General features: G+C 41.6%; 1 protein-coding gene across 1 annotated transcript in view; it reads left to right on the forward strand.

The window, feature by feature from the left end:
* cfap46 (cilia and flagella associated protein 46) overlaps positions 1 to 13,097 on the forward strand; it is a gene marked incomplete at its 5' end in the record, with an annotated part of 75,397 nt that overhangs the window by 49,944 nt on the left and 12,356 nt on the right. The window contains 9 exons of the mRNA XM_080449614.1: positions 537 to 644; positions 869 to 1,051; positions 1,476 to 1,652; positions 2,800 to 2,897; positions 4,810 to 4,886; positions 6,111 to 6,268; positions 6,424 to 6,530; positions 7,118 to 7,203; positions 7,548 to 7,721. Of these exons, the coding sequence (XP_080305740.1) occupies positions 537 to 644; positions 869 to 1,051; positions 1,476 to 1,652; positions 2,800 to 2,897; positions 4,810 to 4,886; positions 6,111 to 6,268; positions 6,424 to 6,530; positions 7,118 to 7,203; positions 7,548 to 7,721 (1,168 nt within the window). The remainder of the gene's footprint in view (positions 1 to 536; positions 645 to 868; positions 1,052 to 1,475; positions 1,653 to 2,799; positions 2,898 to 4,809; positions 4,887 to 6,110; positions 6,269 to 6,423; positions 6,531 to 7,117; positions 7,204 to 7,547; positions 7,722 to 13,097) is intronic.

A 13,097-nucleotide genomic window follows, 5' to 3' on the forward strand; every position in this document is an offset into this window, starting at 1 on the left:
TGAACCAATCCTGCAAACTTTGGAAGCCAATCTTAGCCAATCAGGATGGAATATGGAAAATTGGACAGATCCGTGTTGATCACATGGCTATAGAGATACTGTGTACCGATTTGCGTGTTTTTTGGAGAAAATCTGTTGGAGTAATATAAAAAAAAATTGTTTTGCAAAAGTCGGCCTCATGGTGGCGCTATGACAGGCTGATCTGAAAAATGTGGGGCAGAGGTTCTGCTGTGGCATCCAGGAAGTGTGTGTGCGCTGTTTCACAGCGACCGGGACAACGGTGGCAGAGATTAGCTGCTCACGGACACAAGGAAGGACGGACGGACGGACGGGGGGGCAAAACATACTCTCTCGCCATGCCTTTAGGCCTGGCGGAGACAATAATGGTCGAGGGGCTTATAGTGATTAGAGAGATGACGTCAGCTTATTTAATGTAAAAACCAAGGAGCTCAGGTCTCCACAGCCTGTGATCATGAGGGGATTGCAAACTAATCATGATCATTATACTGTGATGTTGTGGACCAAACGTTTTGCAGGAGAAGGCCCGGTTCGAGGCTCAAGCCGCTCCCGAACAGAGGGGGGATGAAGCCAGACAGAAAGGCACAGAGTCAAGCAGCACAGAGGCCAAAGCTGCAGATCTGCAGGTACCATACCAACTGAACCCATCCCTCCTGACTGAGCCCTAATTTAATGTCTATGAAAGAGGCTCACTTCATATCCCACCACAAAGGTCACTCTTTAAGTGCTGCTCATAGTTCTCATATGGTACACACAGTTAATGATGATGTGTGTGTGTTTGTGTGCGCACCAACATGTGTGTGTGTGTGTGTGTGTGTGTGTGTGGTTAAATGTCCCCTTTATTGCTCAGAGGAGGCAGCACGAAGCCCAGCTGTTGTTGGCCCAAGCCAGTGAGACGCTGGCCCAGGCCGTCAATTTGTGTCTCCAACATAAGCTGCCCTCCTCCACCCTGGCTGCTGCTTCCCACAACATGCTGGAGTGTCATGGCCAGCTTAACCCTGTTGTTGCCGGCCAATACCTAGCCTTGCTGCAGGTACTACTACTACTGTATGCCGAGTCTGGGATCGTCTCAGCATGTCTGCCTGTTTCTGTTTAAAGATTACGTAACATAGCTACGATTTATTCCTGATGCGAAATTAGGTCATTACATGAGTCAGGAATAGCGTATTGATAATGTGCGCGGATAAATGTGCAGGGATAAATATTTAGCTTTACAGATTACAAACACAAAATCTTTCTTCCTTCTGCTGTGGTTTATGTTGCAGTCACGCAGAGAGAGACTGTGTATGTGTGTGCATCATGCCACTCCCTATTTGCACGCCGTTCTCTCATTGATCTGTAATTGCCAGCTGACTCACTTGATAATATTCTTTGAGATATCATCACCTAATTCCCTGACATGAAACCGGTCCTAAAAGGACTCCATTCGTCCTCCCTCTTTCACCGTTAACCTCCAGAGCTGCCGCAGTGCCGCGGTGGCAGCCAAGGTCCTGAGCTCTGCCTGCGTCGACACAGGCGCGTCCCAGCTCTCTGCTCTGCTCAACCTCCAGAGGAACCTGCTCCGCTGTCAGGAGGAGAAGGGCCCCAGCAGCATGCTGAAGGGAGTGGAGGATGCCCTGAGCAGCCTGACCAAGGTGCACACCACCACCACCACCACTCTCTGCACATGATTTATGGCTACTGCTGTACCCAGTTCACTAGAAACCTCTCAAAGACGATATGGAGGGGGCACGGTGGCGCAGACGGTAGCGCTGTCGCCTCACAGCTAGAAGGTCCTGGGTTCAATTCCCGCAGGGGATGCTGTGGGCGCTGGGGGGCGTGTCCTCTCCTCCGCGTCATCAGTGCCCATACCCTAGTTGGGGTTGGCGAAAGGGCCTCTCTTGTGTGGAGTTTGCATGTTCTCCCCGTGTCTCCTAGGGTAGGTACCCTCACAAAAACATGCAGTAATCCTGGTCACTATACTGCCTCCCCCTGGCCAGCCGGGGCGCCTGATGGAGGGGAAGGGAACTGGTTGGAATAACGTGTTCCTTCCACGCTCTACGTCCAACCGGGGAAATTCTCCCCTGTCAGGTGACAAGAAGGTCAGTTGGCTCTCATGCATTGAAGGAGGCATGAGCTTGGCCCTGGCCTCCCTAGGTTGGCAGAGGGAGAGTAGTGCCCAGGATTACATAGACAATTGGCACTGGGTGTAAAAATTGGGTTACAAAATCGTGGGATAAAAATGTATTTAAAAAAAAAGAAGACGATATGGAATTGGTCCCTTTATGTCTTTGGTTTCTTGAGTGTGATTAGTAAAGTAAGTAGATTCTGGTGTCAAAAGGCCAAACGTGCAAATGTATTTGTATTTTTTTATCCCACTATAATAGAAAATTACCTTTGATTCTTGTAGCTCAAGACAAGGTAAATAATACTTTGTATCGCCATTGTAAGTGTGATCTGAATGGTAAATCTTTTTTTTTAATGTTTTAATTTAAATTTCAAATGTGTATGTATTTATTAATTGATTCAATAATTTGCAGATCGACTGCTACCCACCGGTTAAGGTCAAAATCAGACCTTTCCAGTCTCTGACCTTCATCAGGATGATATACCTTTGTTACCCAGGCTTCTGTTTGAAGGGCTAGCGTAATGATTTATTCAGGGCTGTTTTTCTTCCTTTTTCACTCTATACAGAACTATATAGACCAAGCTTAAATGAACTTGCTTTCGATAACACCTGCTTTGTGCATTATACATTCACAGGCATATCCTTCATATCCGTATTGACTTTCTGTTGTGCAGGTTTATGGCCATATCACTATTAATAGCAACCACCTGAGCATCCTTGGAGAGCTGCCATCCAACCTGAGGATTCTACTCCTTCAGCATACCGAGGATGGGTACTGTCTAACTGCTGGCTCTATCTCTCTACTCTGTCTATCCCAGGGTTATATACCCTAACCAAATAACAAAAACTACAATTGACAAAACATTATAGTTAAGTGTAATGTAGGCTTTGAAAAAGAAAAAAGAAAATAACGAAAGTAACTGTTTACAAAACAAAAGTTCTTAGTCTGTCAAAAGTAAGCTCACAACGTGTCGCAACGTGACTCGTTGTGAGCTTGTAGATCGTCTGTTTTTGCTATTTTTCTTGCCAACACTAAACTAATAAAGACTAAACTGAAACTAATCATTTTCAAAATCTAAAAACTACTAGCAAAGCCAATTTAAAAACGTGTCAAAAATAAACTGAAATAGAAAACAAAAAGTCAAAATTAAATAAGAATACAAACTAATAAAAAATGACAAACAGTAAGACCTTGCTGTCTTACTGTTGGCTCTCTCACTCTTCTCTGTCTATTCCCTATCTCTCTCTTTGATGTGTGGCCCCATCTGCCTTCAACTGTCTTAGGGTGTTTGAGTGCATGACCGCAGGTCACATGTCACATTAGGTTTAGGTTGAAGACCTCTGGAGCAGAAAGGCCTGCAGTGTGGCAGACGGGCCACTAGAGGGGTAATGTGTTTGACTCCACTATCGGTTGCTGGGATGGAATACAGAAGCAAATCATCTTTACACAATTTAAGCATTTAGTAAACACTCTTATCCAAGAGCGACTTACAAAGTGCAAGACCAGAGTAAATGGAATGAACCCTAGTCAACACATAATGGGTAATTGTCAAGTAAAGACATTACATTACAACATTAAGTCATTACAGTCATTTAGCAGACGCTTTTATCCAAAGAAACTGCATTCAACATAGGTAGGCAAGGAAACTACTAATCACCAGAAGTCTTAAGTGCATTCTCTTCTAAAACAAGCAACTAAGAGTATACCTAGTGCTAAGGTAAAAGTGCAATATATCAGTTACAGTAAATAGTGCAAATAAATCAATTCAGTGCTACAAAGTATCTAGGATACCAGGTAAACTATAACATAAATAACGTTCTTAGCTTTTGTGGTCAAGCAAACAGTATAATGTCTACTTGAAATTTAAGTAAACATGTTATTTAAGTCTTAAATAGCATACATAACATACTCTATGTGGTCTGTGACAGTACAAGGAATGTTCTGGGGTTGAGGTAGCGTCTGAAGAGGCGGAAAATGGGGAGTGATTCCAAAAAAGCTCAAACTGCTGTAATACAAAATCCCCCTAACTGAGAATAAACACAAATGTCCAACTTACCCCAGAGTCCCAGGTGACCTGAGACTTAAGGCTGAGTTTATAGTATTCCACTGAGCTCCATTCTAGGCTACGCAGGTTCTCTCATTAGTGGGTTTGCCCTCAGTTACCCCATATGAACCCTAGCACCCCTATTCTGGGCAAAAATAGCAGATCTACAAGCTCACAATGCGTCACAATTTGATGTGAATTTGTAGATCGGCTATTTTTGGTAAAGCGATTTGGTTGTAGAGGGAAAAAAGGAGGGGATCAAGTATAGACTCCTGGAAGACCCTGGTCAATGTGGATAATCGGGGTTGGTGTTTAAAGTTCCCATCCCTGTCAGGTCACATTTCTATCAATAAATCTACCTATAAATATATTTTACATATATTTGTGGGGCTTTTTTCCGCCTTTATTGATAGTATTCAGTAGACTGAGAGGAAATGGGGAGAGAGAGATGGGAAGTGACACGCAGCAAAGGACGTCGGGATCGGTATTCGAACCCGCAGCCTAGGTGCCCGGACCGCTACGGCAGCCGTCCGGGCCCAATAAAAACTCTTTAAGAATATATGTTAATAGACCTTCTATAAATGCGTGAAATCTCTGTGTATGTGCGTGTGTTTGATTGAAGTGCTCTGTGTGTTTCAGGTCTGAGCTTTATGGAGCCTTCTATGAAAAGTCCAAGCCGGCCGACACTCCTAAAGGGAAGCCTATGCAAGCTACAAGTGAGCCTTGTTTTTCATTGTTCAGCCGTCCCACCTTTTTTAATAATACAATTTAGATCTAAATGATCTATATATAACTATAAGAGGGCAGATAGGGAGAAGGACACACAACATACTGTATAGCAGTGTTGATTTTGACAACACATTTTTTGTTAGTTTTAGTCAGTCTTTTGAATAAAATTCCATTTAGTTTTAGTCATATTTTAGTCACCCGAAATGTTTTAGTTTTTGTCTAGTTTTAGTCGACTAAATATCATAAGATTTTAGTCGACTAAATCTACAGTTGATTTAGTCGACTAAAATGTATTTTGGTGGTGCCTTGATGGCGTCGTAATGACTGATTCTACACTTGGGTGCATGCTGAAAATAGCCGATCTACAAGCTCACAACGCGTCGCAGCGCGACGCGTTGTGAGCTTGTAGATCGGCTATTTTCAGAGCACAACTAAACATAAAATGACTTATCTTTTTTCTACAGGATCTCTTCTCCACTAGTCCCTCACTAACATTTTAGTCTGGTTTTTATTTGTTGACAAAATTGTCAATATATTTAGTCTTAGTTTTAGTCATCATAGTCATATGTAGTGAGTATGTGGTCAGCACCCTATCCAGTATCCAGCTAGCAAGCCAAGATCTGAAAACCCCCAACCCCCACATCGGTAATTCTTACACAGCTTAATTTCTTTCCTAGCTCCAGGCAAACATGACATTTGACACACAGTGCCAGATACAGCATTGTTTTGAGCATTCACATGGAATGAAATGAAATTTGTATTCTTGTGTAACATTTATCCATGAGGCAGATGGAAAGTTCAAGATTTAATGAAGGCAAGGGGAGAGAGAAAGTGAGGTGAAGAATGGTAAGGCACCCGGAGTTTCCCTCTGACCTCTTTGCAACTGGCCCGACATGGGAACGCCAGTTTTTACAAGACCACTTCTCCCCAAAAACAATCATTAGTATGATATATCTCTCCAAATTACGTTTCCTGGGACAAGCCCGCCAAAATCAACTCGTGCAGCCCAAGAGATAGGATGGAGAAAACAAAAGATTATCGAGAGAGACAAAGAGAGGGAGGTAGACAGAAAGAGAGCTACTGTATATAGAGAGACCTGAGAACCAGACCGGAGGAGAGGGTGCAGCACTGCTCAGGGGGACCAATTACACGGCCTGTATATGTGTCTGCCATTATGCATGTCTGTGTTTATGTGAACTCTATTGCCACAGGTTCACTGAGGTGCTCCAGGGTGGCCAAGGTTTCCGTCTGCCCCAGGGCTCTGCTGATGCTCCGGGATCGTGCTATGACCTTTAGCCTGGAGACGAGAAACCTCATGGGTATAGAGGGCAAGCCCGGAGCCTCCCAGGAACGGCAAACCCCCCCAACTGTGGGTCCTGGCCGAGACCTCCGATGCTTTTTGTCTCTGATAGCATTATTATCCACTGCACACCTCATAAAAAAGTCTCACAATCGCCATCTCAAGTCCTCTTCTCTGAGCCTGACACAATATGAATGTTGTCTATTTCTTGTTCCCATGTCCAGAAAACCACGGCAGATGAAAAACTTGAGACTGGCTTCAGAGACATTGTGCATGGTATGGAGGACTATCTGCATCCAATTCTCTCGCAGTTTGACTTCTCTTGCTTCAGGTGAGTTGCATAAGTCAGCAAAACTCCCCGTTGTGTCCAACTGTAGAAATTTGGAGGATGTTGTTTTCCTGACTGCAGGGAGGCAGCTGTGTAAACATTTGATACTTTGAAGTGAAGACCTTATTTAAGATAAATTGTACTAAAAAGAGGTTTGTATGGTGACTGCATAGTTGACTTAACTGCTGTGTGTGTGTGTGTGTGTGTGTGTGTGTGTGCGTGTGCGTGCGTGCGTGCATGCGTGCGCTTGCCACATGCATACGCATGTGCACATTTTTGTTTGAGCTTGATCACACGTACTGTACGAATGCCCTTCTATATATACCGCTGGTAAAACGAAGTGACGTGTGGACTTTGACGTTGTCTGTTTATCTGCCTCATAGCCTTGGTGAGTCGGGTGTTCGTCTCAAAGCACATTGTTTACCTACCAACACCGGGCAAGCGGTGGGAATCTCACTCTCACCTGGTTCCCCTTCCTGTGTTTCTTGGGGCTTGGATCATTGCTTCCATTCCCCTACTTACTTGTGCCGGGCCCCTACTGTAGCCTTACTGATTCCTCACTCCCTCCTGTCCTTATCTCCCTCTCTCAGGCACCGTACTCCATCAATATCCGACGCCGACCGCCCCAAACCCAAAGAAAAGGAAGAGAAAGTGGGATCTGATAAAGGTCTATCAGGTACGTCCTCGCTTCAACCAGCTGATACTCGGTATCCCCCGAGGCGGTGGGGTTATCTATACAGTGTACCTTATGGATCAGGATGTCGCTGTTAGGTCTGCATTGTGTTCCTACCCGCCTGGTCGGCGGACTCTGCAGGCAGACATGCAGCTCTGCTTTACCCCTCTCCGGGCCATGCAGCATACATGATTTCATCCCATACAAGTTGGCTTTCAGACACAAAGTGATGGCATAGGTATCTGTACAGTGTGTGTGTGTGTGTGTGTATATGTATATCAATTATATATAAATGTATGTATATATAAAAATATATATGTGTGTGTGTACTACTCTGTGCTGTGTAGTGAGCTCTCCCATGGAGTCAGGGGAGACTTTAGTAGTGCTTGCAGACAACAGGCTGTTGCAGCTGCCACTAGAGGCGCTGTCCATCCTGCAGGAGGAGGGGCTGAGCTCCGTGTCCAGAGACTTCTCCTTGCAATTCCTTCACAGCCGCCTGCACAGGGAAGAGCCAGAGAAAGGTGCCTCTGTCTGTCTGTGTGTCTCTCTCTCACACTCACACTCACACTCTCTCACTCACTCACATTTATTTTTTGTTTTTTGTTTATTGGCATGTTTGACACACAGGAGCAGAGTCAGTACAGCTGTACAGAATAAAAGGTGGGCCTAATGAAAAGGGACAAGTTAACCCACCACAAGAACACTGGCTGTTATTGCGTTTTTATTTGATATGGCCAACTCGTTCTGCGCGCCTTGTTTTTCATTAGCGCCTGTTGTGGAACTCAGATAAAACACTGTTCTGCATCAGTTAATCACCCTGCACTCTAGAGGCATGGTCATTTCAGAGTTAAATTAAGTGTTTTGCTCACAGACGTTAAACATCGCTAGAGGGCATTGGTCTTGGTCACGCAGCCCAGCTATTCTACCACACGGAACCTAACTACAGAGGCTGAACATCTGCGATATGTAAGCCTCTAATCCGGATTGTTAATTCAACACTGAAAGAACACTTTCAGTGCAGTTAACACTCAGAATTCTGCTGTGCTTGGGCCATCAACTTACTTCACATAAACACAAGTACACACACACACACACAACAAACCTAATTTGCCGCAGTATTCACACGCATGTCCTTACTAGATACTAGCTGTGAAAACAAAAGACCTGAGTGACTGTGCAGCTCTTCCTCGTTCATTAACCCATTTAGACCGGGAAAGAATCGGTGTCATTTTTAGATTTCTTTGACTATTGCCGCGCTATGAGCTTGTAGATCTGCTATTTTAGAAAAATCGTGAAAATTTGTGAAAATCTTTGAATATATATATATTTTTTAAAGCTAACATTTGTAACTCAAATCTTTGGTTCTGGGGATTCTACAAATGTCTTTTTAAATCTCTAACTGTTTTAAAAAGAAAACTTATGTTGCTATAATATCAGTGGTTCTTAAAACCTTTTTCATGTCAAGGACCACCCAAAATTGTATGTATTTGGCAGCATAAAATTGGCAAAATAAAAAATATATATATTCAAAGATTTGCACATATTTTCACGATTAAAGAAAATAAATAGCAGATCTAGCTTGTATATCTGCTATTTTTGAATAGCCCAAATAAATCTTAAAATGACACACAGATGCGTTCCCGGTCTTTAATGGGTTAATTGGAAAAGTGCAAATGAGAATCCCGACTGGCTTGGCTGGTGGCCATGAGATGTTACAGGCAGGTCTTAAGCCCAACCAGTGAGACTGCTGCTCCACATGCATCCATCATATTAAGCTAACATGTTTAACATGATTATTATTATTTTAAGCGAGCTCTAAAAAATATTGGGAATACTAATACCTCCTTAACCCATTAAAACCTGAGGCCGATTCTACAAATGCCTTCTAAATCAGTTGTTTTCACACTTTCAAGATGTTTAAAAAATAACAGATATACAAGCTCGCTGTGAGCTTGTATATCTGCTATTTTTGCATAGCCAATGCAACAAAAAAAAGTGTGAAATCTAAAATGACTTTCCCGGTTTTAATATTGTGTAAACTGTAAAGGGTTATCCAGTCATTTTCCTCTCCTCTTTTTGCTTACTGTGGCAACTCTTTTTTTGCTTAAACAGCCGTACTGATGTCAATATATCTATCTGCAGCTTCAGCCATATATCGTACAAAATCAGCAATCTTTTAATGATTTTCCAGTTAATGGCTTTATTTTCATGTTTTTCTAGTCATAAAATGTACTGAACGTACTTGAATAAGAGTCAGGATCCAACCTCATTATCGACTTGAGAAGTACATCTTCAAATCTTTAAAATGCATCTCGGAAATCAAACAAACTACAGTATACTTTGGAAAATGATCTGTAGTAATGGCAAGTATACCATGAGTCATAGGGTGCCATGTCCGACTGGCCCCATTATAACTAACCCTATCCCTAACCTCACACTAACCTAATGGTCGGAATAATGGATGTCCCAGTCATAGTCAATAGGCCAAAGATGTCAGTATGGTCTTCTAAGTTTGTATGGACTTTTTTTCTTCTTTTCTTTTTCTAAATGTCCATTCCAGATTACAAATACATGTATACAATTTAATGCTGCTTAATAAATACAGTATATACTGACTATACTTTTTCATCCCAGAGAATACGCTATGCACTCAAAATAAAATCAAAATACAACTACAGGTTAATATACAGTAACAAGTCTATACACTTTTGTCAGTCACTCAAAATGAAAGCAGTCCATATAACTGCATTGATTGTAAAAGAAACAATCTGTATTTTTTATCATCTGTTCTCCTGTAAGCCTTCAGAAGTGGAATGCCATAGTACCTTAATGCCAGGCTTTATAAGATCCAGAAGGCCATCCATAAAAACATAGAATTTGTTCAGCTGACATGCAGAGGCTCATGTACTGTAGACAACTGTGGACGCTGTCACTCGCTCTGCTGAAAGGAAATGGCCATTTAAGGTAGATATTTCCCTGTCCCTGTGGATTTAGCGTGGGTGGTGGAAGTAGTGTGGTAGTGGACAGGTATGTAATTTGAAATGCTTATGCGTGAAGGTGAGGATGACCAACCTGGTTAAACGGTGGTGTGCTTGACTTCCTCAGCCTACATTATTATCATATTATTTGCAGGGTTCCCATGGTCATGACATTCCTGGAAATATTTAGAACTTTAAAAAAAAAAGTTTCCCAGGCCTGGAAAAGGTTTGGAATGAATCATGTGTTTTGGAAAATGTTTGGATATAATTTACAGTTTTTGGCTATTGATTTCAATGTCTAGCATTACGTGAAATACATGTGGCCTAATGTATACAGGACATCACGTGACAAAAAATATTTACAACATACCAGCCAGACTTGTATGTTGCACCGTGCTACGTTGTTAGCTTGTAGATCTGTTCTGTTTGTCACATGACACCTTTGCTCGAGTCTGTTTTGGTGCACTGATAAAACACTGGTGTATATAGCCTCATTATTGCACCATTATGATTGCTATAGGCCTGGAAATGGGGTAAAATACTTTGGGAAAGTTATGGAAAGGTTTTGATTTGAAATTCATTGTTAAAAATGTGTGGGAACCCTGTATTTTGTCTTGGTTCTTTCCTTTTATGCTTTTCAAATGTTTTGTTGTGCCCCTCTGTTGTCTTAGGTCTGAATGTGTCTGTAGGCGTAGTGTGAGGTATCCACACCACGCACTAACTATGACTATATTGCACTGTACTTAACTCATTAAGTGCCAATGACGTCGCAGACGTCACGTTTTTCATAAGCCCAGAGTGCCAATGACGTCTGAGACGTCATGAAAAAAAAAAAAAAAAAAAAAAAAAAAACTCAAAAAATAATCAGAACCCAAGATATGATGATTTGAAGATTTGCTGCTCCATTCACTTCTTGTTTAACTTTTTACTGAAAAAGGCTGTATCTCGGCTCCAAAGCACTTTTTTTTTACAATGTATTTTTGGCCTTGGCACAGGGGTGATATAGCCAGAAATATTTTTGGCACTGAATGAGTTAAGTACAATTTTGAGGTACTTTTACTTTACCTGGAGTATTTCCAATTGTCTATGCTTTTACTTCTACTCCACTACATCTCGAAGCCAAATATTGTACTTTTACTCCACAACAATTATTTGAAGACTTTCGTAACTAGTTACTTTGCAGATACACATTATTACATTATAAAACATACATAAACCACTTAAGCCTTATTTTGTACCTAGGCTATTTGAAATAGCCTAGATCTACAAGCTCTCAACGTGTCGCATCGCGACGCGTTGTGAGCTTGTAGATCTGCTATTTTCAAACATTTTAGTACTTTTACTTTTGGTACTTTAAGTACATTTTGATACCAATACTTTTGTACTTTTACTCAAGTACATTTTTAATTCCAGACTTGTACTTGTAACAGATTACGTCTACATTGCAGTAACAGAGTACGTCTACATTGCAGTATTGATACTTTTACTTAAGTAAAACATTTGAGTACTTTTTCCACCACTGCTATATTGTTCACCATTGTCGTCGTTATAGTTGTGGTGTGGACTTTGCCATCCCCTTGAGTTAGAATAATTTTAAAACAATATATTTATAGTTATAGTTGTAGTTTAAGTTATAGTGTTTGGTGTGTATGGCCATTTATTCAGTCTACAGGAGCACTGAAAGTTGTATATTAGTCTTTTTTTCAGCAGTGACCCTCTTCACCCTCTGTGGAGTTCTTAATAGTTTGGAATGTAAACGGAATGAAAGGGGAGAGTTTTGTATTTGATGTTGCAGACAGTTTTACCCTTTTAAAGGTTGAAACATTTGCATAACCCTGGTCAGTGTTCAAAGGTTATAGTTAGTGTATGTGTGTCTGTGGGTTTGTGTGTGTTCCTGACGGTGGCAAAAATAAAACAAACCATAACTTCTATCGCACATCAAAACATTAAACGACTTCAAAGACTGAACCAGGCACATGGATGAGGAGGAAAGTGGGAAAAACAGGAGATATTTGTCTCTCACCTACAAGCAGCATTAACATAATTTTGACATCTCTAGTTTACCATTGTGTCAAGAAGATATATTGTCTGAAACCACTTTTGAAAGGGCTATTTGTTATTCTACACGGTACTCTGCATGATGCATGCACAGGATACATTAAAGCTTACTATAAAAAAAGGAAATACTTATTTAGTGTGTCTGTTCTCACTACATCTAATTTGACCAGAACTATTGTATGTTAGTTATACATGTATTCTTCTTCTTCTTCTTCTCCCTCCAAGCAAAGATGGAACAACAGCCCTCAGAATAAGTGCTGCTCCTTACACCCAATTTGCCAAAGGGTGATGCTAGAGGAAAAGCCATAGGGTCACCAAAATGTTTCATCCTGGAATTGGCTGAGATATCTTGTGTGGAACGGATAATTTGGCCTGATAGTTAGTGGTGCTAGAAGTCATGGGTTAGGATTCATCTTTCAGGGAGCATGAATGCGCTCAGCAAGTTTCATTTCATTTTTAACACTCTGCGTTGCATATCTCTTAATCTTATGTTGTATAATGTCATATTATGCATTTTCATGTTTTTATATTGTATGTATCTTCTATGGACCTCAGGAAGATAAGTTGTCGCCCCGGCGTCAGCTAATGGGGATCCATTTAATAAACAATAAACAATGGCAATATTCCCGCTAGATTTTGAGAAATCTTGGGTGCCAGTGGCTATTGTGGCCTAATGGAGGAACTAGAGGAAAGGTCATTGGGTGACAAAAATCAGTGGGCCATTGTCTGTGGTTCATGAAGGAGCACGAAACATTCCATGGCAATCCTGACAGAAGTTTTTGAGGTTTGTTGTTCGGGAACAAAGTGGTAGACGGACAGACGTATGTACGTCTACCACTTTGTTCCCGAACAACAAACCTC

This window comes from Gymnoscopelus braueri (genome assembly GCF_963280865.1).
Source record: "Gymnoscopelus braueri genome assembly, chromosome: 14".
Taxonomy (NCBI): Eukaryota; Metazoa; Chordata; class Actinopteri; order Myctophiformes; family Myctophidae; genus Gymnoscopelus; species Gymnoscopelus braueri.